The 24509-nt window shown below is 40.8% G+C and overlaps 2 protein-coding genes across 4 annotated transcripts; one reads left to right on the forward strand and one right to left on the reverse strand.

Moving 5' to 3' along the window:
- Positions 1-309: 309 nt before the first annotated feature.
- Positions 310-14636, forward strand: cstf3 (cleavage stimulation factor, 3' pre-RNA, subunit 3). 3 transcript variants are annotated; one of them, XM_068319486.1, is made up of 20 exons: positions 310-505; positions 1094-1198; positions 1359-1454; positions 6456-6488; positions 7159-7256; positions 7355-7421; positions 8130-8164; positions 8256-8382; positions 8471-8548; positions 8670-8832; positions 11486-11595; positions 11693-11809; positions 11889-12107; positions 12201-12303; positions 12420-12489; positions 12594-12789; positions 12875-13025; positions 13659-13753; positions 13848-13908; positions 14112-14636. In XM_068319486.1, the coding sequence occupies exons 1-20, from the start codon at positions 479-481 to the stop codon at positions 14309-14311; spliced, it is 2151 nt and encodes a 716-aa protein (XP_068175587.1). In that variant the 5' UTR covers positions 310-478; the 3' UTR covers positions 14312-14636. The 3 variants fall into 3 exon arrangements, with proteins under 3 accessions (XP_068175587.1, XP_068175605.1, XP_068175596.1); XM_068319504.1 differs by adding an exon at positions 860-954 and having other exon boundaries at positions 1094-1454; positions 14112-14635; XM_068319495.1 differs by lacking the exons at positions 13659-13753; positions 13848-13908; positions 14112-14636 and adding an exon at positions 13103-13650.
- Positions 14637-14885: 249 nt separating this feature from the next.
- On the reverse strand, positions 14886-24005 carry depdc7a (DEP domain containing 7, paralog a). The gene is made up of 9 exons (XM_068313692.1): positions 23842-24005; positions 19296-19758; positions 18079-18200; positions 17734-17926; positions 17261-17481; positions 16995-17137; positions 16783-16908; positions 16403-16481; positions 14886-16293 (listed from the first exon to the last, which is right to left on the reverse strand). The coding sequence occupies exons 2-9, from the start codon at positions 19748-19750 to the stop codon at positions 16070-16072; spliced, it is 1563 nt and encodes a 520-aa protein (XP_068169793.1). The 5' UTR covers positions 19751-19758; positions 23842-24005; the 3' UTR covers positions 14886-16069.
- Positions 24006-24509: the final 504 nt, after the last annotated feature.

The following is a 24509-nucleotide window of genomic DNA, read 5'->3' on the forward strand; positions in this document are numbered from 1 at the left end:
GTATCGTTAAAGTAACGTCAACGTTAAAATAACGCATTACTGTATCTGTTTCGGGACAAAAGGCATTGCCAGTCTATTTCAAGAATAAAGGTGTATATGCCTCAATATATTTTTTGACATCCATTCATTTCTGACTACAATAAATAGTGAGAAGATACAGGCGGCATTTTTAGTACTCACTATACATGTATATATTTTTTTTATTATTCATTGTTTTCATTTTTATGTGTACTTTGATGTTTTATTTTGAAAGACGTCTCCCGGAAGTGCTTTTGTTGCTGTTTCGCTTCGAGCGGAAGCCAAGTTTCACGCCATTTTGAGGCATCGATCATCTCGTGCAGCGCGAGGGCTATGTGATCGAGCTGTTTGAAGATATGCGGAACACTTAGTCTTTTTTTTTTTTTTTTATTCACTACAATAACATTTGAGCTTTAACCAAACTGATATTACTTTGCTAATCCAGGTTACTCTTCCAGCCATGAACACCGACGGAACAGCCGACCAGGTAGCTACACAGAGATCGACAGAAGAGCTAGCTTACTGCAACTATAACTTTAGCATTTTTTAGCATTTGTGTTACGCTTACAGAATATTTACTATTAAATCATGCTACAGGGAAAACAATAAGAAGTGAGGTGCCATATAACATCATTCATTACTTTTATTTAATTATTTTTACAGCACTTACATCAGAGTTGGTGGTGTTGTAAATGCTTGGCCCGCTAATCGCCATGTTTTCTACTGTTGTTTTGTTGTTGCTAGTTGCGGAATGTATTAAAAGTTTCAGCGTTACCAGCAAATTAAGATGATATTAATCCAGATTTATAGTCGAACACTTAGTTACTGTTTCCGATTTTAGTTCTTACGGTGCGGAATCCTTGCCAGTGGTGCAAGCAGCATAAGCCAGACAAACATGGATATCTGTCTGCAATTTGATCCAACTCGAACAATAATGTAACCCATCATTAATCCCTATCATATTTGTATTTGAATGTTATATTGGCCACCATTATTATCAGTACCCAATATATATATACCACGTCGGTTCTGCTGCGTGACCCATTTGTCCTGTCCCATCCGTGTTAACTTGCAGACTGCTGCAGAGTACGTTCCAGAGAAGGTGAAGAAGGCAGAGAAGAAGTTGGAAGAAAACCCATATGACCTTGACGCATGGAGCATTCTGATTCGAGAAGCACAGGTTTAGTGACACAGAGTTGTATTCCTGGGGTTAAGTAAAATGGGTGGGGTGGGGGGGTGCTCTAGGACTTACAGATTGTCAGACTATAAATTACTTTTCCTCCACGTGACTGCTTCATATGTGAAATGGTGTGGAATATAAATGCTTTCTCCTTCTTTAGAACCAACCTATAGATAAAGCAAGGAAGACATATGAGCGACTTGTCACACAGTTCCCAAGTTCTGGCAGATTTTGGAAACTATTCATTGAAGCTGAGGTTAATATCATTTTATTTCCTTTAGTATGCATGGCTGGGAATTCTTCTAACATGATCAACAATGTGATTTTCACACAAAGTGTCTCTTACTTCAATGATATTTAAAGTCACAATTTTTGTCTTGAATCACTAGGCCTGGCTACTTTGAATCTTTAAAAATCCTAGGATCAATAGCATGTCAACTGTAGAAAGCAACTACTTTGCTAAAATAGTCCAATCTGATGACAAACCTGAATTTAACACAGATTTTAATTATTTTTTTGCCATTTTTGTCAGGCTCTAAGTGGGCTCATTAAAAATTGTGCCTTTAAACAAAACAAAAGAAAAAGTAGCTCTAACGTTTCTTTTTCTGAAAAATATAATTCTGTTCTAAGGATTTAAAAATTATATATATTCTCTGCGTCTTTAAATGGGGTAAAGTGCATTTGTTGCATGTTTGATCTGCAACAGTATTAAAACTATTTTAATGGTATCGGAGTGCATTAGCCTTTTATTCACTTGTCGTGTCAATTTATTGCCTCCTGTGTCATTTCTTTTGGTTAATTCTATAAAGAAATATTTTAATTGTGTGGCCCATTCTTTCCATGAGACATTTCTTCCCACTTCTCCAGAATATATGACCAGTGACCCATGTACCTTGATGCCATCAACAGGATTTGCCATTATGTAGTCAGCTGCTGATAGGGTGAATAATTTTCTTTTGCACGCATTTTTTTTTAATAACTACTAACTTAATGCAGTGACCTTTTTTGTTCCACATGTGCAGATGAGTTCTGCTCGAGGTGTAAAACACTTAGTTGCACAGCATTACCAGACTTTAATGTAGTTTGTATTACTGGTAAAATATCGCCTCACTACTTTGAATCGAAAGCTGCTGTATTTGTAGGTTGTTGTGATTTGTTGTGGGGTTACTTCCCTTAGTAAAACTACCCTTGCCTCCTCATTCACTTTACATCTTAGATTCATATCACCTGTAGTAATTCAGCTGCATTAGCCAGTTTAAGAAAAACCTGACAACCATGACCAATAGAACAGCCATCTCTAATTTGTGTCTTAGGAATATGACAACAATCAGAGAGAAGACAAAAAATTATATATTGAAGCTATTTTAAACATATTCATAAATTTGTGTGTGTGTGTGTGTGTGTGTGTGTGTGTGTTTATCTCCTGGCTGAAATTATTTTACAGAACAAATTATTTTAAGAATTTGACTGTTTTAGGTTAATTATCTTTGTAGACGTGGGACATTTTCACTGATGAGTGCATCTAGAGCAGACATTGGCATCAAGTTTGCAGACTTCTTAGGTTAGTGTTAGGAGTTTTAGCCAAAAAAACAAATATCTAAAAGTTAAGTTTTCTCATGATGCATTATGTTTTGCTTGAGAATAGATGCAAAGGTTATTGTGCGTTTTTAGGTTTCCACAAAATAGAATTATTCAGAATGCACTTTGGAAATTATACAAATGTGGAGCTCAGACTGAGAATAGACCAAAGCTGTATAGTGCAGAGTTACAAAGTTTTTGGACAATTTTTTGGATATTTTCACACTCTAGTCGGAAAAACAAGTCAGGACAACAGATAACTAGTGAGTTACTTTTCTGTAGAGATTAGTATTTTCTGAAGTGCCAGGCTTGACATGCGGGTTGGTAGATTTGTTGGACTAAAGGCAGACACTGAATTTCTGCAAGTATTATCGGCATAAAGTTTTTATCAAATAGACAGTGAAGCACAAACTTCTTAGTTTAAAGCGTAATCCATGGTCTGTGTTAGTAATATGGAATTGGTAACATAAAGACACCTTATGTGGTAAGTATGTGAATAAGATTTTGACCCCCCTCCCCCATTTTTTCTTTTTTACAAAAAAATTGTATTTTGTAAAATTTTTCCATCAAAAACCATTCTCATTTTTTAAAAAAAGGAGCTTGACCTCATGATTTTCTTAAGATTTTAGTTTTACATTGACTTAATTTTGAGAAGTCCATGAGGCAAATCAGGTTCTCATTGTTTGTCTTTTTTAAAGCCCTCTTCCATCTTTCAAGTAATTTATAAGTACTATTCAGTGCAGTGCCCGGTGGACTGAGAGATATTGTTCCCCTTAGTGTAAGACACACGATACTGGAGTTCATTGTGCATTATTTCTTGGTTCTACAAACATGCAGCACTAAAGACATGCCTGTTACTATGTGTAACAAGAGGTCTTGATTGTTGTCTGGCAGCCTTTGATAAAATTTTGGATTATAGATAATATGTTCCAGATAAAAAATGATAGAACTAAAACCTGCAGAGCTCAAGTTAGCCTTCAGTGTTTATTTTTTGGTTCAGTGTAGAAATAGAGCACAGCACCACAGTCAATCGCTACATAGGAAGGCAGTCTGTATTTTAAACAATGTAATCATTTTGATACGGTTGAACCAATTATGTTAATACAGAGATAGGAAGAGAAATTATAGCAATTGGCATTGTGATGTTACTCAAATTCTTAATGGAAAGTAAATAGTTTCACTAATCCCTCAGGTCCTCTACTTCAATAAGGTGTTATATGTGTGTTATATACCTATATGTTATATAGGTGTTATATATATGTGTGTGTGTGTGTTAGTGTAGTGTATGTCTTGTGGTATGTCCTATTTGTTTTTTTCCTGGTGTTTGGCTGAGCAGTGGATATGTGCAATTTCCTCCGGGATTATTAAAGTATATATATATATATACATATAAACTTAAATTTTCATTTAACTGATCCTCATGAAATTGAGTAGATCCATGGAGGCAATGAGTTATTTTTTTTTAATGAGATTTCCCATATAACAAGAGACTCAATGTTGTGGCAGTCAGTAGAGGAATAATAATATTCCCCTCCAGAAAGTGTGTCTGGAATCTCTTCAGTGTATTATACAATTATTGCAGTGTGTTATGCAACTGATTTTCATTCATGAGAGCTCATGAAAATGCATCTAGGATTAGCATCATTTGCTTAATTCTCTTAACCCTGAAAAATATTCCATTTAGCAATACTCAGTGTCTGTTATTTGAATAAGCTGAACAGAATCAAATCTTCATAATATAGTATATATTGGAAATAAGGTAATACTTCGAAGGCAATGTCAACATAGTTTATAATTCAAAAAACACATCTCTTTATAACATGAGCTCTACTGGCTTTTTTAAAATAAGAGTAGCAGAAAAGCTTATTGCTTTTACTGTTGTTTTGACTAGATGTGTAGTTGTAGTTCCTTGAATGCATATTAAATGTAAGTTGGGGTTTTTTTTTGGGGGGGGGGGTATATTCTGCACTATAATATTGTTAACCAATCTAGTCTGCAGGTGTGAATGTTGGAATTGGAGGGGTTGAGGTTAAAATGCAGTGCTGGCTTTAAGATTTGAATGACACCACTGTTGTATGAAAGATGGGGAATATTTTTAGGATCATTGATTCCAAATAACAAACTGACTGTAATTTGTGAAATTAGTTTAATTTGTACTTCTGTGTAAGTAAAAGCCGTAATGTGTAACTATTGAAAAACTGGGAGGCGGTTAAAAATAGCAGGTGGACGAATAGTATACATTAAACTAGATCATCAACTTCAGCTATGTGGAGTTTGAAAATATAAATAAAGGAGCAGATTGTGTGTGGGGGGGGGTGTCTAAAAATAAACTAATTAGCCCATCAGAATCAGCTGTGTATCTTCAGTCTGAGGTGAAGGTTGTCATGGTGATGTGTTCTCTGGTTTAGAGTGTATGAAGAATGTTTCGTCTAACCTCTGCACAGTCCGGCTCAGGAAAAGGCAGTAACCATGTAAGCGTCACAAGAAGTTGTTGAAGAATTCTATGCGAAATTTGTGTCGATGATGTCAGAATGTGACACTGCGAGCTCATAAACTGGTTCAGGCTGGCTCAGAACGGGACCTTATGGTGCAGAGTGAAAAGCCTTACTGTGAGGTCACCTTCTTGTGAACATTTCAAAGTCAGAATGTGTGGTGGATTATTAAAAAAAGTGGATTGCATGTCATTCCTAATTGAGCTGAATATTCAGAAGTTCCAAAAATGTGGTTAATCATCAAAGATGACATGACAGGAAAATGACTTGGTCGTGAGTTCTGATCTCTAAATTTGCAATCGCAAAAGAGGTTCTGCGTTTTGCATGAGTTGTGTGCACCACTTCGAAATTGTGTATTTGCAAAACTGACCCAAATTATCAAACGTAATTGTTAAATGTCTCATTTCCCCTTATGTAAGTGTCAATATTGAATGAGTAATATGCATCAAGAAGATGGTACAGGATCCAAAAGAAGAGAGGAAGGAAATTTAGAAGTAGATGTTACAAATTCAGCAAACATCTCGCAACCGTCAGGCTGCAAGATGTCATCACGTACACGAAAAATCAAAATTGTCCCCAACAGATCACTCAACCAACCTGTAACAGGGATCAGACTATTGTCAGACTGCCTAAAACCTCGTTGCACAAGCTGTTTTTAAGCTAAACCTGTTGTCACAACGCTGTTAAAAACCTCATGTAATTTCCACTTGAGAATATTTCCGTTTTGAGCCAACCTGCAGCAGTTTACCTTCTCCATGCTTTTAAAATAGTTATGTCAGCAAGTTTAGCTAGTGCACAGTGATGTAATCAGATTCATGCACATAGACATGAGGTTTTAATACCACATCCAACTCATGAACATAAAAAAACATGACATGTATTCGTCAAAGAAAACCTGTAAAATCTGCACTTTTGTCTGATTTTTTTTTTTCTTTCTGTAGCATGTGGTCACTGGTGCTTTTCTGGGCTATGCAGTAAAACCAACAAAAAATAAACCCCCCCTTCTAAAAGTAGTTTGTCATTCTTGTTTGAATTTCACTTTGTTGATCTTAGGTGTGTGTTGGTGCGTGTGTGTGTGTGTTCTCACTGAGAGAGTGGTCACACTTGCATGAGTGCATGATTCGTACCAGACGTAGAAAGCAGAGGGGATGTGTGAATTAATATTGCATTTACACTCTTATTTACAGGTCAAGGCTAAAAACTATGACAAAGTAGAGAAGGTAAGTGTCCACCATACACATGAAAGCCAACCAGTGGGCCTTTATTATACCTGGGAAGGGTGTAATTGTACATGTTGACTTTATATGGTTTCCGCATAAAACACAGCACTAGAGTGAATATTAAAATCACAGTTATATTGCAAATACTGTACACCTAAAACAGGCATGGACACAGTTTATTTTCCTATTATGTTATATTTATGTTCCTTTTTTTTAATAATACTGTAGTTAACATCACATGGTTATTATTCTTGTTAGCAAAATATTTTTTTTATATAACCAATATTTGCGTTTGTTTGGAGTTGATTTGGTTTGCACTGGTTTTCCACTGAGAGTACATCCTGTTCAATTTTTCCTTGAGTGTCAGCGCCACAGATTGAGGCATCTGTCACACGAGCTTCAGGCGCCATCATTTTTAGAGTGGCTTGGTGAAATATAAGCCAAATCTGAAGCCTGTTCATTGATGCAGAACATTCTGAGTGAGGAAGTCTTAAATCTACTGAGGTCCGGAAGGAAAAAGGAAAAACTTCTGGCTTTTCGTGGATGTATTGTAAATCTTGCATGAAATACACCCCTAGTTATTAGCATGCCGGTTTAAGCAGGGGTTAAATCAATAAAAAAAAAACATGTCTGTTCCATCTGTTTTATCTCCTGTATTCTACCTTTGTAGTTGTTTCAGAGATGCTTAATGAAAGTCTTGCACATCGACTTGTGGAAATGTTACCTCTCATATGTCCGAGAGACCAAAGGGAAGCTGCCCAGCTACAAGTAAGGGAACCTGCTGCATAATACATTTTAGTTACATTGATGGCCTCCATCCTGTGATATGCACAATTAACTTCCTGTGTTTATCTTTGCACCTGCAGAGAGAAGATGGCCCAAGCATATGACTTTGCCCTGGATAAAATAGGCATGGAAATAATGTCTTATCAGGTATGTAGCTGAACTACAGTCAGGGGGTTTAAAAGGATACTGCAGACCTAGTCTAATTTGAGAAGGCTATTATTAAAATAAGTAGCGATAGGGAGGCTCTATGAGCATTGTCTTTGAGTTTGGTCACACTTGACTGTTAAGTAACCAGGGTAGCAACCCAGAATTAAAATCAAATTTTCCACCTGGAATGAGTTGGACAGGATCAGTATCCAATCCTTCACCACAGCAGCAAACACCACTGGCAATCATAATCAGTCCATACGTCACAAAACAATTAAAAAGAGAAAGCACACCACCAGACGCGAGGTGGATTTTGAGCTTGACAGTCTTACAAAGGTTCTGATCTAATGGGATATCGTTGCCGGACTCAGAGAGCAAAAGAAAAGAGTAGTGGGAGTTATGAGAAAAGTCAGGGATGAGCCCAACCCCATCAAAGCCCTTTTGGGATGGTCACCATCTCACAAGGTGTTCCAGTCCATGAGGAGGAGAACTCCCGCTGTCATTTTTGAGCCATAACCCTAATTACTAATTTTAGAAAATAATGCAATACAGTTATGTTACCGTAGAAAAATATGGTGCTTGTAATTTTGTTGTAGTTCCTTCAAAACATTACATCAAACATATATGTTTACACACACACACACACACACACACACACAGAGTTTCTGTCATCTGTTGCTAGCTAACAGTCCTTTCCTCCCATACTAGATTTGGGTGGATTACATCAACTTCCTCAAAGGAGTGTGAGTGATTTTTTTCATCATTAATATAAAATAGTTTATAAGTTGTGTTAGAAGACTCATGTGGTGACATTTTTATTTCATGTTCCATCAGGGAGGCTGTGGGCTCATACGCAGAGAACCAGCGGATCACTGCTGTTCGGAGGGTGTACCAGAGGGGCTGTGTGAACCCCATGATCAACATTGAGCAGCTCTGGAGAGATTATAGCAAATATGAGGAAGTGAGTGATCTTCCCAGCTCTTCTATTTCTCCCTACGCATATTTGCATTGTCTGGAGTTGAGACTGACTCCTCTGATTTCACAAACAGGGAATCAATGTGCACTTGGCCAAAAAGATGATTGAAGATCGAAGTAGAGACTACATGAACGCTAGAAGAGTGGCGAAGGTGAGATGAGGGCAAAAAATTCTGCAGACCTGTTATTGGTCCTTTGCGATATCTTAAAATTCATCATCCTTGTCCTCATTTGTAATGTAATCCTATTTGTTGTGTGGTTTTTGTGATCCAGGAATATGAGACCGTGATGAAGGGACTGGACAGGAATGCCCCCTCAGTTCCGCCACAGAACTCCCCTCAAGAAGCCCAGCAAGTGGAAATGTGGAAGAAGTACATCCAGTGGGAAAAAAGCAACCCGCTGCGCACAGAAGACCAGACACTCATCACAAAGAGAGGTGAGTGTCAGTGCTCAGGAAATATCCATTCAGAATTTGTCAACGTTTGCTTTGAGGCATATGTAAAGATGCCACTAGAGGGCACTGAAACTTTTCACTTTTCCTCACTTTTCTCTACTGGTGGTTTAAACACTTTAATTGCACTTACAAATTGATTTTATGTTAAATTGTGAAGACAATCAATTAAAGTGGCATTTCCAAATCTCTGTATTGGCGCACTTGCTAAAAAAATTTTTTTCTAATTCTTTGAGAATTTCATTCAGTCAATTTTTTGTCTCTGCAAATATTTTTTTTCCTGTAGGTATGTGAATATTTTTTACATCCATCCCGCTTCAAAGCAGCGTTGTATTGTGATTGTCAGTGTTCCTGTGTTTGTCCGTTTGTTTGTTCGTTTGCTAGTCCACCAAATATCTTCATAGCCCTTGCAGATAAAAGATGAAACAAAAAGCACATTATTCGGCCGACAAAGGGGATGAAAGTGAGATGACTTTGACCTTGAGAAAAGTAGGTCACGGTCAGATTTCAACTTTTGTACACTCAGGAACTGGATAAGATAGTGAGACGAGGGAGAAGGCCAGTGTGAGTAAGACCATAGATCAAAGCTAGTGCTTTGATCTACTTATGCACTCGTTTTTATCTAGGGTCTTACTCACACCGGCCTTCTCCATGTGCACTAGTCCAGCGATCTTGTTTGCGTGCATCCTTGCGTCTTTGACGCACATTTTTTGACATGGATGCACAATTATCAGACAAAGTGCGTCCGTAGGACGCAAGCTTTAAATACTTACAATAAAAAAAATTGATGCTACCTTTTCCTGCGATATAATATTGGGAAAAATACCACCACTGTCTTACAGTCCTCACACATGTCCTGCACCGCTCTAACATACTTCTCTGCCACTCCAGACTTCCTCATACAATACCATAGTTCCTCTCTGGACACCCCTCCAAATCTACAAAAACCACAATGCAGCTCCCTCTGGTCTTCTCTGTACTTCTCTATCAACATCCTTAAAGCAAATACTGCATCTGTAGTACTCTTTTTTGGCATGAAACCATACTGCTGCTCACAAATGCTCACTTCCGCCCTGAGTCTAGCTTAAACTACTCAGTTCCATAACTTCATTGTGTGGCTCATCAGCTTTATTCCTCCGTAGTTGCCACAATTCTGCACATCTCCCTTGTTCTTAAAAATGGGCACCAGCACACTTCTCCTCCATTCCTCAGGCATCTTCTCACTATCTAAGATCCTGTTGAACAACCCAGTCAGAAACTCTACTGCCACCTCTCCTAGACACTTCCAAACCTCTACAGGTATATCATCAGGACCGACTGCCTTTCCACTCTTCATCCTCTTCAATGCCCTCCTCACTTCATCCTGACTAATCTTTGCTACTTCCTGGTCCACAACAGCCACCTCTTCTAGACTTTTCTCTCTCATTTTCCACGTTCATCAACTCTTCCCATCACACTACTGTCACCTGTCAATAGACCTCCATCCCTATCCTTAATCACCCTAACCTGTTGCACGTCCTTCCCATCTCTGTCTCTCTGTCTTGCCAACCGGTATAGATCAGTCTCTCCCTCCTTACTGTCCAACCTAGTATACATGTCATATAAGCCCCTTGTTTGGCCCTTGCTACCTCTACCTTCACCTTACGCTGCATCTCCCTGTACTCCTGTCTACTCTCCTCAGTCCTCTCAGTGTCCCACTTCTTCTTAGCTAACCTCTTTCTCTGTACACACTTCTCTACCTCTCCTGGATACCAAACCTGCCCATCACCTTCTCATCACCTCTGTTTCCTGCACCAACATGTCCATTGAAGTCTGCACCAAGGACAACTCTCTCACTTCTAGGTATGCTCTGCATCACCTCATCAAAGTCCAACCAGAATTTCTCCTTCTCCTCCAGCTCACATCCTACCTGTGGAGCATACCCACTATCAACACTGAACATCACATCTTTTATTTCTAGCTTCAGACTCATCACTCTATCTGACACTCTTTTTACCTCCAGGAAATTCCTAACAAACTCCTCCTTCAAGATAACTCATACTCCATTTCTCTTCCCATCTACACCATAATAGAAAAACTTGAACCCTGCTCCTAAACTTCTAACCTTGCTACCTTTCCACCTGTTCTCCTTGACACACAGTATGTCTACCTTCCTCCTCTGCATCATGTCAACCAACTCTCTACCTTTTCCTGTCATTGTTCCAACATTCAGCGTCCCTACTCTCAGTCCTATACTCTTGGCGCTCCTCTTCTCTCTCTTCCTACAAACACACTTTCCTCTTCTCCTTCTTCGTCCAATAGTAATCAAATTTCCACCGGCACCCTGGGGTTAAACAGCACTGATGGTGGTCTTTGTTAACCCAGTTCTCTACCGGTCCAGTATGGAAGTCATAAATTTGATTTGCATGCTTGATTTGGCAAAAGTTTAACGTCGGATGGCCTCACTGACCCAACCCTCTGTATTTGCTGCTTTCCAATTTCATTTCAAAAGGAAGTCATCAAATAAATTTTATGAATTCCTAGTCAAATTTCCTCTGAGTAGATATGAGAGATGCACAAGAAACCCTTCACGCGTTGAGGCCCATAGATTTAGTGTTCACTGGACTGTAGTCATTTGCAGCTGTGCTCTGTCTTGCAGTGATGTTTGCCTATGAGCAGTGCCTGCTGGTGCTGGGCCACCATCCTGACATATGGTATGAGGCGGCACAGTACCTGGAACAGTCCAGCAAACTGCTGGCAGAGAAAGGGGTATGAGATACACCAGAATTTCCTGTGAAATAGTCAAAATATCTCACAGCCTCAGCTGTGAGATATTTATTCTTTGTTTTCTTTTCTGTTCACTCAGGACATGAATAATTCTAAGCTGTTTAGTGACGAGGCAGCGAACATCTACGAACGTGCCATCGGAACTCTCCTGAAAAAGAACATGCTTCTATATTTTTCATTCGCTGATTATGAAGAGGTGAACTTCCATTCGCTCAGTGAACACAATTTATAATCAAGATGGTTTCTTACCAAGAACATTTCTGCTCCCCTCACAGAGTCGCATGAAGTACGAGAAGGTCCACAGCATCTATAATAAACTGCTGGCCATCGAAGACATCGACCCCACCCTGGTCTACATTCAGTACATGAAGTTCGCCAGGAGAGCAGAGGGGATCAAATCCGGTCGCACCATCTTCAAAAAGGCCAGAGAAGATCTACGTACCCGTCACCATGTCTACGTGACGGCAGCACTAATGGAGTACTACTGCAGCAAGGTGAGAACACAAAATCTTTTTTCGAATACAAAAAACATCAACCTGAGAGGCTGTAATTATCACATATAACCTGCTGACAATTCTTCCACACAGGATAAATCGGTGGCCTTTAAGATTTTTGAGCTTGGTTTGAAGAAGTATGGGGACATTCCAGAGTACATCCTGGCATACATTGATTATCTCTCGCACCTTAATGGTAGGTCATGAATGAATAAGTCTGTCAGTTAAATTGAAGTTTCTACCTATTATTGTCATCCTAATGGAAGATAAAATTGTAAGTGTGTTTTGTCCTCTCCTGTCGTGTCTCTCCAGAGGATAACAACACCAGGGTTCTGTTTGAACGTGTCCTCACCTCAGGAAGTCTCTCACCAGAAAAGTCAGGGTAATGTCAAGTATTGATTAATGTTGCTGCATAGTCAGTATTAAAGTAGTGGATCAATGTCTAAGGACATATTTGTTCATTTTCTTTCCTCATTGATACTGCAGCGAGGTCTGGGCTAGATTCCTGGCTTTTGAGAGTAACATCGGAGACCTGGCCAGTATCCTGAAGGTGGAGCGCAGGAGATTCTCCGCGTTCAAGGACGAGTATGAGGGCAAAGAAACCGCCTTGCTCGTCGATAGATACAAGTTCATGGACCTGTATCCCTGCTCCGGCAGCGAACTCAAAGCACTCGGATATAAGGTGTGTGTTTTGCCGTCCACGGTCTCTTTCTGGTGAAGGTGTCATATGCGTCAGATTTTACTGAAATCCTGCGTTGTTTTCTTAGGATGTTTCTCGTGCCAAACTGGTGGCGCTGCTCCCAGAGACGGTGGTGGTGCCATCTGCTCCCACACTAAAAGACGAAGCCGACCGTAAACCCGAATACCCCAAACCTGACACCAATCAGATGATCCCCTTCCAGCCACGTCACCTTGCCCGTATGTTAGCTACGTCTTCAGAATCTGCATTTTAAAGTGTCATGCTGCACAAATCTCATCAACCCCTTTTTTTACAGATACATTGCTGGTTCTTCTTCTTTTCCTTTCGGCTTTTCCCTTCAGGGGTCGCCACAGCGAATCAGTTGCCTCCATCTAACCCTGTCTTCTGCATCCTCTTCTCCCACACCAACTACCTTCATGTCGTCTCTCACTACATCCATAAACCTCCTCTTTGGTCTTCCTCTAGGCCTCCTGCCTGGCAGTTCAAAACTCAGCATCCTTCTACCAATATATTCACTATCTCTCCTCTGGACATGTCCAAACCATCTCAGTCTGGCCTCTCTGACTTTATCTCCAAAACCTCTAACATGTGCTGTCCCTCTGATGTACTCATTCCTGATCCTATCCTTCCTGGTCACTCCCAGAGAGAACCTCAGCATCTTCATCTCTACTACCTCCAGCTCTGCCTCCTGTCTTTTCCTCAGTGACACTGTCTCTAGACCAAACAACATCGCTGGTCTCACCACAGTTTTGTACACCTTTCCTTTCATTTTAGCTGAAACTCTTCTATCACACATTGCTGTCTCTTCTGCATCCATTTTTAATGCTTTCCGTCTGTGTTCCCTCCCACAGCTCCAGGTTTACACCCAGTCCCTGGTGGAGTTTTCCCAGTCCCCCCAGCTGCTGTTGTCCTGATGAAGCTGCTCCCTCCACCTACATGCTTCACTGTGAGTATCTGCAGCTTAATCCTCTCAGGATAATATTGTAACTGCAAAAGAAAAATAGGTTATTGAAAAAGTCTGTGGTTATTTCTCACTGCAGGGTCCCTTTGTTCAAGTGGATGAACTCATGGAAATGTTCAGGAGATGCACACTTCCTGATAGTAAGTTGCTTTCACCAGCAAATTAGATGAATGTAGACCATTTTTATTTTACGACGTGACTCCGATAGTGTAAATGTCAGGTGGATAGGCTGTCATCCGGTGAACAAATGAGCACTTTTAGATCAGCATGTTGCGTTATATTTTGTTATAATGGCACTCTACCCCCTGTTCACATTTGAATCCTGTATGTTCTATTTCTAAAGCTGTTGACGCTGCTGTAGAACTGATCACTGGTAGACAGCCAGACACAGGAGGTGAAGGCAACGGATCTATGGAGAACCACGCTGTTACCAAATCACTAAAGAGGCCTAACGCCGACTCAGATGAGGACGACGACAAAGGAGCCATGGCTCCGCCCATACATGATATATACCGTGCACGCCAACAGAAGAGGATTCGATAAGCTAACACTGAACCCCTCAAGAATGTATTCCCAAATGGTGACATCTGGAGTTTAATCTACATGTCCACATTGCATCTGACATCTATTGAGCTCTGTGCAGAAGACAAATGTATTCACCCTCACACAGCCAGACATACCGTATGTTCATCTGTGTGTTCTCGTGACTTTTTGTTGACTTTTTTTTTTTTAAAGACTGAAAAATTATACTGTACAAAATTTTTAATTCACCAGTTTTGGGTTTTTTCCCCACACAGTTCAGTTTTGGCCTTGTGATGTTCCAGTGATGGATTTCTTTTTAGATAAGTGGAGGACACCGTTCCTTTCAATAAAAATGAGAAAGAATTCAACTGGATTTGCGTTTTTATTTGAGATTTTATCTCTGATGTGACCACCGGGGGGCGTTAGTCCGTTTAAATACTGTACTGTAATCAGCGCTTCTGATATTTTATGTGGACAGATAAGCTCCAGCATGTTACAACGCGTTATGAGAAGAAAAGTTATAAATATATGATTATTGGCTGCTAATCTTAAGAGAATACTAAACAAATGACACATCAACAAAAAAACACCACAATACTTCCAACCATTTTATTTTACAGTGTGCAAAAAAGTTTGTTCATGAACTGGGAACCATGGTAGCATGACAAAAAAAAAAAACAATGTCAGACTTCTCAATTATTCCACCCAAAGTAAAAGTACCTTGACCGCCACTTTCCTGGTGGCGGTCAAGGTACAGCAAAATGTGTCTCCCAACTGAATGAACTGTGTGCTGTGGAAGTCCTTGACATACCGGATGTCGTTTGCTCTTCTTTATCCAATTATACTTTTGTTGTGTCTACAATGAAAATGGAAAATGTATCGGTCTGAATGTACAATTTTATTTAATATTCAAACAAGATGTGTGCATGAAGCTCAGTCTGGGACGACTTTTTTTCGCCTGGAATTGATTTCCTCAGGTGATTAAAAGCAGCACAAAAATTTAAATCAACCACAATGCCACAACTAAAAGTCAGAAAAATACAAACATCTGCTCTGTCCATTTGTTGAAACGAACACAAAACTCTTAAGGGCTTATTGTTGTGAATCCCTCTGCCTGTTCGCCGTATCAGTGTTTCAAATTTCCAGTTTCGAATTTCTGTGCCCCAACACATCTGACTGTAGACTGTGTATTGCATTGTACATAACAATATGAAAAAAAAAACCCAACATGAATAGGCTGAGACATTTTTAAATTGCCAACACTGTTCATTGCAGATGTTCAACAAATGCACCCATTGAGAAGCCACATGTACACTTGCCCTTACTGGCTGCAGAAGTGCAGACGCAGATAATCAAAATTGCAGTACAAAACCAAAAAGGTTACACTCATGTTAAGGGGAATAATAGAAGGCAAGTGGACTTTTTTTTTTCTGGGGGAAACCTTTTGGATGAGAGTTGAAACGTCTGAAATTTAAAAAGAAAAGTATATTTGTCGTCTTTACATCCCCTTAGGCTTAAGAACAAAGGATTCTTGTTGTCTTTCTTCAAAAGTAACAGTCAGATGTATAATTTACAAGAGCTTTTCCTGTTAGTGTCCTGCACCAAGAAAAACACTGAGAAATTTACGTTGGGTCCATAAATATTTTAGCTTGTTAATTCACATTATTGTTCAGTAGTCTAAACTATTTACATAAAAGCAAATTCTATACAGCACATCACTGACAACTGATAGCAATTTCTTTTTACATTAGAATAAATGAGGTATAAAAGTTATAAATATCACTGGAGCAACACGTTGATACTGGACAGTCTATTTCCAAAGTATTGGACAAAGATGTCCGGATGGCCTTTATAAAACTGTCCGAGCAGTCTTTTCTTTTCTTTGGCAGAGAGTTTAGGATTCTCCTGGATTGTCTGGAGTAAAGACCAGAGTTCCTCTTTAGTGGTTTTCTGTGTATTTTCTTCATAAGCCTTGGAGCTCACTCTCATGCAGTACGTTGATCCTGCAGTAAAGAGAGTGAAAAGAAGGGATAGTCCTTCACTTGTAAGAGAGGATTTCTCTTAAACACCACAAAGGACTATACAAGATGAAACAACTGCAAATCTGCAAACCTGTTATCAAATTTGGATCTTTCCCCTTCACGATATTTGTTATTCTTTCACTGACCATCTTGTGCAACAAAACAGGAATCTGGTGAAAAAGAGTTCATGTCAACAGTTAATGTCAGTACCATTCTAATAAATATGATTATCATATTTATTTCATTCCTTGCCATCTGATCCCATCCTGTCAGTCTCATTTGATGAGATAACTATCCAAAGTCAGAGTTAGAGTGCAGTCCTGTTTCTAAACAGTCTATCAATTTTTGAAGGCGGGGTCAAACACTGAAAGATAACTTATCGACTCTGCAACTAACCCGTCTTGCAAAGGTGATCGAGAGACTGGACATACAAGCACAAAAGGGTGAAAAAGGCCAATCAGAAATGCTTACTTTAAACAAATCGCAGTGGTTGTCCATCATGAACAGAACCATCAAATCCACCTTCCCTTTGGAGAGTCTTCTGCTGTAGACAATGGCGTTGGAGAAAGACCTTTTCACTGCCATTCTGTTCTCAATCTGACAGAGAATTGTCTCCAGGTTAACACAGATCAAAAAAGGCCTGCGCTTGTATAAACGTTCACAAGACACATTCAGAAACTCACCTCTTTGTGCAGTTTGATCTCCTGTGGTCCTGCTGCAATTGCCATGAATCTCAGGAGCCTTCGTAGTTCCTCCCTGCTGCGAGAGTCCTGCAGCTTGAGGCTCAGCTGCAGAGACTCTAGAGCTTGTTCATGCTTGCCATTCACTATTAATAGACCACAGAAATTTCACCAATCAATGCGCTGAGCTTGGCTAAAGGTGGGCGGCGATGAAACTTGCTTTTACACATCAGTATTACAAGACAGCGAGAGATGGCTCCTCGTCTTACCGAGCAGCTCTGAGATACCGGAGTGGATGTCAAAAACGTGGTTGCTGAGCAGAGGCAGCTGCTGCGTGTGTCCATAATGTTGAGCCAGGACATCATAGAGCAGCTTCTTAGTCTGGACCAGGTCGTCTGCACATCTGGACAAACCTCGACTGACCTCCACCACTAGTTCATCTGGTAGAAACTCCAGACAGTCGACAGCCCCAGACATCCATTCATCAGCCCTGAGGGAGAGGAAAGAGTAAAGGATTCAGACATAGCTGACTGGTTGGTCGAAAAGAGCAACTCAGAAATAGAAGGTGGGTCGGATAAGGGCTGCATTTCCACCGCAACAAGCAGGTATCCAAGGATATTGTAGCTTTATAAACCAACCAGGACTGAAATCTTAGACATCACTACTTATACAGAGTGACGCTCGCAATTATTACTGATACTAATGGTGATCATTTTAGCTTCATAGTGATTCCCTGACTCACTGTGCATCACTGAAGGCCTTGAGGACCTCACGGTCCAGGTAACTCGATGTATACAACAAGTCCGGGTCGCTATCCATGTCACGCAGGGGGGGCCTTGGTGAATCTTTACCCTCTAATAGGTTCTCCAGCAGGGGGAGCTCTATCAGCTGCAGCAGTCTGAACACCGCCTGCTGGTGCCACACTTCATCCACAACTGTAAAAACACAGGAGTTAAAAGCTGTGAACTCCAGGCTCAGGTGTGCCCAGATTTGCAGACACGAGGTTCGGCAGGGCATCTGAACAACACTTGACCACATGCCTGTTTGACGTCATTCTCAATGTTTCAACAGATAGAAAATGACTTACGTTCTTGCGAGAGGCCGAGGTTGATCATCTGAGGCGTGACGGAGGAGCTTAGGTTGAAATCTCCCAGAACCTCCGCCAGTGATTTGTCTGAGGGGTGGGCAGCATGGCTCAGAGCCTCTTGTCTGAAGAGTCACATCATAACAGCAATCAGTGCCAACAATTTTGGAAAAAAGAGACTCATCACGATTGTAAAGGTTACATCATGTCTGTGATTCAGTCGCAATTTCTTGCTTTTGTCATGATTTTAGTTTTTCTTATTTATTTTGAAAGTGTCCCTCTATCACGTTTTGTTCTTTATGCAACTTGCCTTCATTTTGTCCTGCCCTGTTTCTCCGTCAGTTTGCTGCACATCATTACATCATATGATCACCCGCTTTTGTTTGTTTGTATAATATATATCCTGCAAAGTTGTCAATGGGTTTTACTGTCATTTTGCGAAGGGACGAATCTCAGGCAAAGGAAGAATGTTTTTGCTTTCCTAGACCTCCTCTGAAGCACTTCATTACACTTAATCCCATCTAATCTGCCTTAGTTTTCTGAACTTTGGTTCACTGTTTCTTTATTTTCCGATTTCCTACATTTACATTACTTTTTTTTTTTTATTTCCACCCAAACAGAAATGCTCAATTTCCAGCATTGAACCATACCTATCCCCTTGAAAACCTGACTTGGTCCATCCCTCATACAATAAAAGCCTCATTTAAATTGTTAAAGCACACGGGTTGCCTGAATGTTTTATCTCGCAGTGGAAACTTTATGCCTATTCTGGGACTATACCAGGAATTAGATATGATGGAAGGAGAACAAAGCAAATAACAAAAGTTGATTTGGGGCGGCACGGTGGCGCAGTGGGTAACGCTGTCGCCGCACAGCAAGGCAGTTCCGGTTTGAGTCCCGCTTTGTGTGGAGTTTCCATGTTCTCCCCATGTCTTCGTGGGTTCTCTTCGGGTTCTCCGGCTTCCTCCCACCTCCAAGAACATGCGCTTCAGGTTAATTACCCATTCTAAATTGCCCTCAGTGTGTGAGTGTGCATGCATGGTTGTCTGTCTTTGCATGGCTCCGCAGTGCACTGATGTTGCGCCTAGAGTTTGCCCCACCTCCCACCCCAAGCCAGCTGGGATAGGATCCAGCTCCCTGTGACCCGCTACGGCGGATAAAGCAGTTTAGAAGATGAATGAACGAAAATTATTTGAAGGTCCTATGTCTCTCGTCTGTACCTTTCACATGGTAGACTGTAGCTGTTCTTGCTCCTGTTCATGCTTGGTGATTCATAGCCGCTCTCAATGGTGCTACTGGAGTAAGAGTTAGTGTTGGTCAGCGATGGTGAGGAGCTCGTCGCTGGGCTCAGAAACCTGTACAGACTGCAGCTACTGTCCTCGAACGTGGCCCTTTTCTTTTCTTTCCCAAATACTTTGACGCCCACTGGCTCAAACACCCGTGACTCCATCAGGGCCTGACACAGGCGGACAGCCTTGTGGCGAGGCATCGCTTCATTACCGAAGAAATTATTCAGTGTGAGATGCGCCAGGACCACATCCACGGCCTCTGAGCCCAAGAAGCAGTCATGGTAGGACTTGAGGTTGTGGCGTCGACGTTTCACCTCCACGTTAGCGTGGAGATTGGATATGATGCTGCTCCAGATGTAGGTAGCCCGAAAAGGCTTCCCAGCCATGCTTTGATCTGGGGGAAGGAGGAAAGGGAGAATCAATGGAAGGGAACAGGAGCGAGAGGTGAGAAAAAAGGGGCAGGCGTGTAAGAATGGAGAATGATAAATACTTAAATCGACCAGGAGATGAACTGAAAGAGCTTTAGTGATATGGGTAGACCTCACCCTACGTCATTAACTGGTTTCAGGAAACACCACATAAATTCACAGGTTTTTCTGAGGTTCACCCATCATCCACCCATCTGCTATGGACCTGCTCTTCCCATCCCACCAGTACCACCCCTAACCTAATTATCGGCCGGGGTCCGGCTTCCTTTTTCCTCCGCGCCACCATACTGTTCCACCCCTCATCCACCCATCTGCTGTGGACCATCTGCTGTGGACCTACACCTCCCATCCACCAGTATCACCCCTCACCTAACCATCGACTGGGGTCCTGCTGCCTCTCTTCCTTGGTGTCATCATACTGTTCCACCCCTCATCCGCCCATCCGCTGTGGACCTTCCTCTGTGGACCTGCACCTCCGAGCCCACCAGTATCACCCCCATCTCTCCATGTGCTGTGGACCTTCTCCTCCAAGCCCACCAGTACCACCCCTCAACTATCCATCAGCTGGGGTCCTGCTTCCTTTCTTCCTCCGTGCCGCCATACAGTCATCCACACAGCTGTAATCGTGCCTTGACTTCAGCAGTGGGAAACATAACCTTAACCATATTGACACTGTCTCTATCTGGTCTATCTGACACTCTCTCTCTGTCTCTCTCTCTGATACTGTTCTTATCTTCCTTTGATTTCTTTTCCACCCAACCGGTCAAGGCGGATGGCCGCCCAAAAGAGTCTGGGTCCTGACCGGAGTTTCCTCCTCATCGAGGGAGTTTTTTCCCCGCCACTGTCGCTTATGCTAGCTCTGGAGGGTTCAGTTGGGTTTCTCTGTCTGTTAAAGCGCTTTGAAATATCCTGCTGCCATGATTAAGCGCTATATAAATAAAATTTGATTGATTGATTGATTGATTGATTGATTGATTGATTGATTGATTGATTGATTGATTGATTGAAGTTGAAAATGACCCATGTCAAATTAACTTGTCCCCAGGCTAAACCAAAAATAACCATTCCCAGTTCTGTACTGTATTCATGAATGCATTTTGAATTATTAATGGGTAATCCAAATCTATTTAAAGATTTAAAAAACAGATAAAAATTTATTTTTTAATATAGTACAGAAAAAAAACTAAATTTCTGAATACAATGTGGCGATCTTTACCATACATCACATTTTTTATGACATAATAAAATTTGGTTAAATTAAGAAAAAATAAGAGCCTTTTTTAAGGTTATCAAACAAATACAGGAATTATTATTTATAGGTCTAGCAAAATGACATGAACTTGTTTTTTGTTTTTTTTAAAAAACTGACGTAAAATCAAGAATGGCGTAACCTGGAACGACGTAATCCAAGGTATACCTGTATTTAATGATGAAGGAATCTCTTCATTGATCACCAGAAAATGATTAACCAACATTTTTAAAGATTAAATCACTGACCAAGAAATAAAAGTTCAGGTAGTTATTTGTTGGAAGCTTCTCAAATTTTGCTGTTACATGACCATACATGGAATATCTTCTTCTTTCGGGCTGTTTGCCACATGAAACCGGCAACTGAAACTTGAAAAGAATTGAAAAAGGCTTCCGCTCGAGGCTGTAAAGCATTGTGATTACAATACTCCACAATTTTCAGGTATTTATTTTCTAAGATCTTTACGTTTATTTATAAAGAACTAAAAGAACAAAATCTACAAACATTTCTCATCTTTTCTGATGCACTTATGGCAAAACCATATGCCCTCAGATAAAAAGGGAAGTCTAAACAGGCACCATATTGTTGTCTTGACCAAATTCCATGTAACTTCAGTCAATATAAATCTGAAATCTGCATGCATGTTTAGTAGCAAACAGCGCAGGATCATTATGTCTCATGGACGTAGTGAGGCATCTTTACGTTCAGAGGTTTGATCTCACTTCCTTTGGCAGATTATTCGCAGTGAACCACTGCGTCCAGTGTATATTTAAGACATTATGAAAAGCAAATAGTATCATCCTGTGTCTGATTTTCTCCCCAGAATAGACGTCTGATGCAATCTTTCTACACAGCCCGCAAACCTCAATCACACATGCACAAGGAAGCAGACACAATGATTATATTGTGAGCCTTTTCACAGAAGAGATATGCTGATATGCTTTTGTTGTATTTTCCACTGGATGGGCTGCAGCACCACTTATACATGGACACAAATCAGATGATTAATGCAATCAAATACTACATGGTGCAATATCTGGAAGCCTGTGATCTGTGCGTCTGTGTTTTACTGGCCATCGCTGACAACTCATGGGACGTCCACTGTAAACGAGACCAATGAAAGAAAGCAGAGCTGTGCATCCAGTGACGGTAGAGACTTTCATCTCGACAGAAAACATTTCAACTCTGTTGAGCAAACCTTAGGGGAGGATCTGAGAGGATCACTAAGGCCAGAGCCCATTAATCAGACATGGCCAACAGGAGCCAGGCTCCCTGTTATGATAACAGCACATTACAAACACCATTACCGACCCATCTGTAAAACTTGACGCTCACAAAAACAATCAAGAAGGCTGCAAGCAAATAAGCAGATGTTCACCGACTCCCAAAAATAATACACCAACCTGTTCATATAGGAAGGTGATGGGCAGATTTCTCTATGATCTGTTAATTAATGAGATGCCAAAATGTCTCTCCCCCTTGGGAAGAAGAAGCCATTCTAAACTGGAAATTTGCATATCAGGAAAAAAACAACAACTGAGGTTCGGCAGCAGCTGCTCGAGAAAGAACACCTTTCAAATCAAATGTTTGTGTGCACAAGAGGAGCCACGACAAATGTAATGGACTGGTAATGCAATGGATGTAAAGACATTTCATTAACATGTAATAACACAGAATTATCCTTTTAATGTATATCAGCACAAAGAAACTGAGTTGACAGAATGCAATTCTTGATTTAGAATTTAGGGCCGAGCCATCTGGAGAATCACAGGGGTCTTGAGATTACCAGTCACACTATAAATCCGGATCTTATCATTCTCGATATCCACTAATACTTGCAAGGGGGAAAAAAAAAAAGGACAAAGGAGTGGGGGTCAGGTGAGGGCCAGGCTTTGGCCTGTCACCTCCTGTTGCTTGCGCCAGGCTGAGATTTGAGCCCAGTTGGTGGAACTGACGCCACATTTCTTCCCTGTGACTCTGGGTCTCTTACAAAGGATGAGAGGCTGCAGGATGGCGCACCAGAAGGCTGAGTCGTATTACATCTTGTGTTTGCACACATCGGGAAGTAAATAACCGCAGTGGGAGCAGCGCAGCCAACACAAGGGGGTATTCTCCATGTGAACATTTCCAATTCTGACTTGTTTTGTCACCACGGGCGCAAAACACAGACTATAGGTGCGCCTTAGGCACCGAACACCAGACTGAGGACCGCGCTGTGGTTTCAGACCAACAGCAGCGGGATGTTAATCGCCGACGGCAGATAACTTCATTCATCCAACATGCTGAGACTGGAGAGATTAAATGAACTAAAACTCAGGATGCAATCAGTATGGATTTGAATCTTCATATTGTGTGTCACTCATGTGACTGACGACAAACAAATACGCGTGTCATTCACCTATTCTCTCTGTATTTTAACACAAACATCACACATCTGGGTGGCAAGCAGGCACTGAGCGTAAAACTGTTTGTTTTTTTGTTTTAAAGCCCTCAATAGCTGTTCTGCAGGGCTATTTTTTTCTTAAACCACCCTAAACACATCATGCGCACCAATAACACGTTTCAAGAACAGTCTGAGCGAAACTTGTTTGAAAAAAAGGGCTGTTTTTTTCAAACGACACGTAGAAATAATAGCGCAGAAAGTTCCGCGTAAAATATATCTAGTATGGCACGACACCTTATCTCAACACGTTACAGAAGTAAATTAGACAACCATTCAACACTCTTTCAAATAAATCAAGTACTAACGAGAACATTAGATCTACATTACACCAAAAGCATTAGGTTAGATTCCCCTCACCTGTTGCTCCGTGAACGAAAACTTCCTACTGTGGCTCTAAAGTCAGCCATTCAGACATGTCCCTCTCTCCAATTTGGAGCGTGACGCACGCCGCCGACTGTAGTCGGCCCCAAACCGTCTCCTCCCCCTGACATGAATTATTCATGACCCCGTCTCCGCGTTAACGTGACGGCTCTCCCTGTTGAACAAAGAACACACCAATTACTTCTTTTTTCTTTTCTTTTCTTTTCTTTTTTTTTTTTTTTTTTTTACAGTTAACCAATTGAAACTCAAAAGAAAGCAAAAGTTTTCCAAAGATCCCCGAATCATTTTACTTCTCAAGTGGAGAAGACAGAGGCGATTTGAAAGATGTCTTCATTAAAAAAAAAAAAAAGCGTTTTATAGGTTATAATAAAAAGTTTTCAAATGATTTCGTAATGCTGAAAATCCAGGAAGTTTTCAAATAATCTTTCCCCTCACAAAGTCACACCCTTAAAGCTTACACTACGAGCAGACCTGATCTGATAAAGAGCTGAGGTATTTAACCGTATTATTACTAAAGAAGGGAGAGACTTGGGGTTCCAGTGTTGAAAAACTTGTGTCTTGGAACATTTGCATCATGGCCTGGTGTTACCTGTGCGGTCCAATCATATATAAACTTCCACTTCCTAAAATAAATGTGCACATAA

The sequence above is a fragment of the Antennarius striatus genome, chromosome 1 (genome assembly GCF_040054535.1).
Source record: "Antennarius striatus isolate MH-2024 chromosome 1, ASM4005453v1, whole genome shotgun sequence".
Taxonomy (NCBI): Eukaryota; Metazoa; Chordata; class Actinopteri; order Lophiiformes; family Antennariidae; genus Antennarius; species Antennarius striatus.

What these genes read in the sequence shown, in the direction of transcription:
- depdc7a (XM_068313692.1), bottom strand. Translation starts at nt 19,750, where the DNA reads ATGGCTGGGAAGCCTTTTCGGGCTACCTACATCTGGAGCAGCATCATA. An exon ending in AAGGCCTTCAGTGATGCACA is followed by an intron (nt 17,482 to 17,733) that starts GTGAGTCAGGGA and finishes CCTCTCCCTCAG; the next exon opens with GGCTGATGAATGGATGTCTG. An exon ending in ACCACTGCGATTTGTTTAAA is followed by an intron (nt 16,482 to 16,782) that starts GTAAGCATTTCT and finishes CTTTTTCACCAG; the next exon opens with ATTCCTGTTTTGTTGCACAA.
- cstf3 (XM_068319486.1), top strand. Translation starts at nt 479, where the DNA reads ATGAACACCGACGGAACAGCCGACCAG. An exon ending in ACTATGACAAAGTAGAGAAG is followed by an intron (nt 6,489 to 7,158) that starts GTAAGTGTCCAC and finishes CTACCTTTGTAG; the next exon opens with TTGTTTCAGAGATGCTTAAT. An exon ending in TGGAAATAATGTCTTATCAG is followed by an intron (nt 7,422 to 8,129) that starts GTATGTAGCTGA and finishes CTCCCATACTAG; the next exon opens with ATTTGGGTGGATTACATCAA.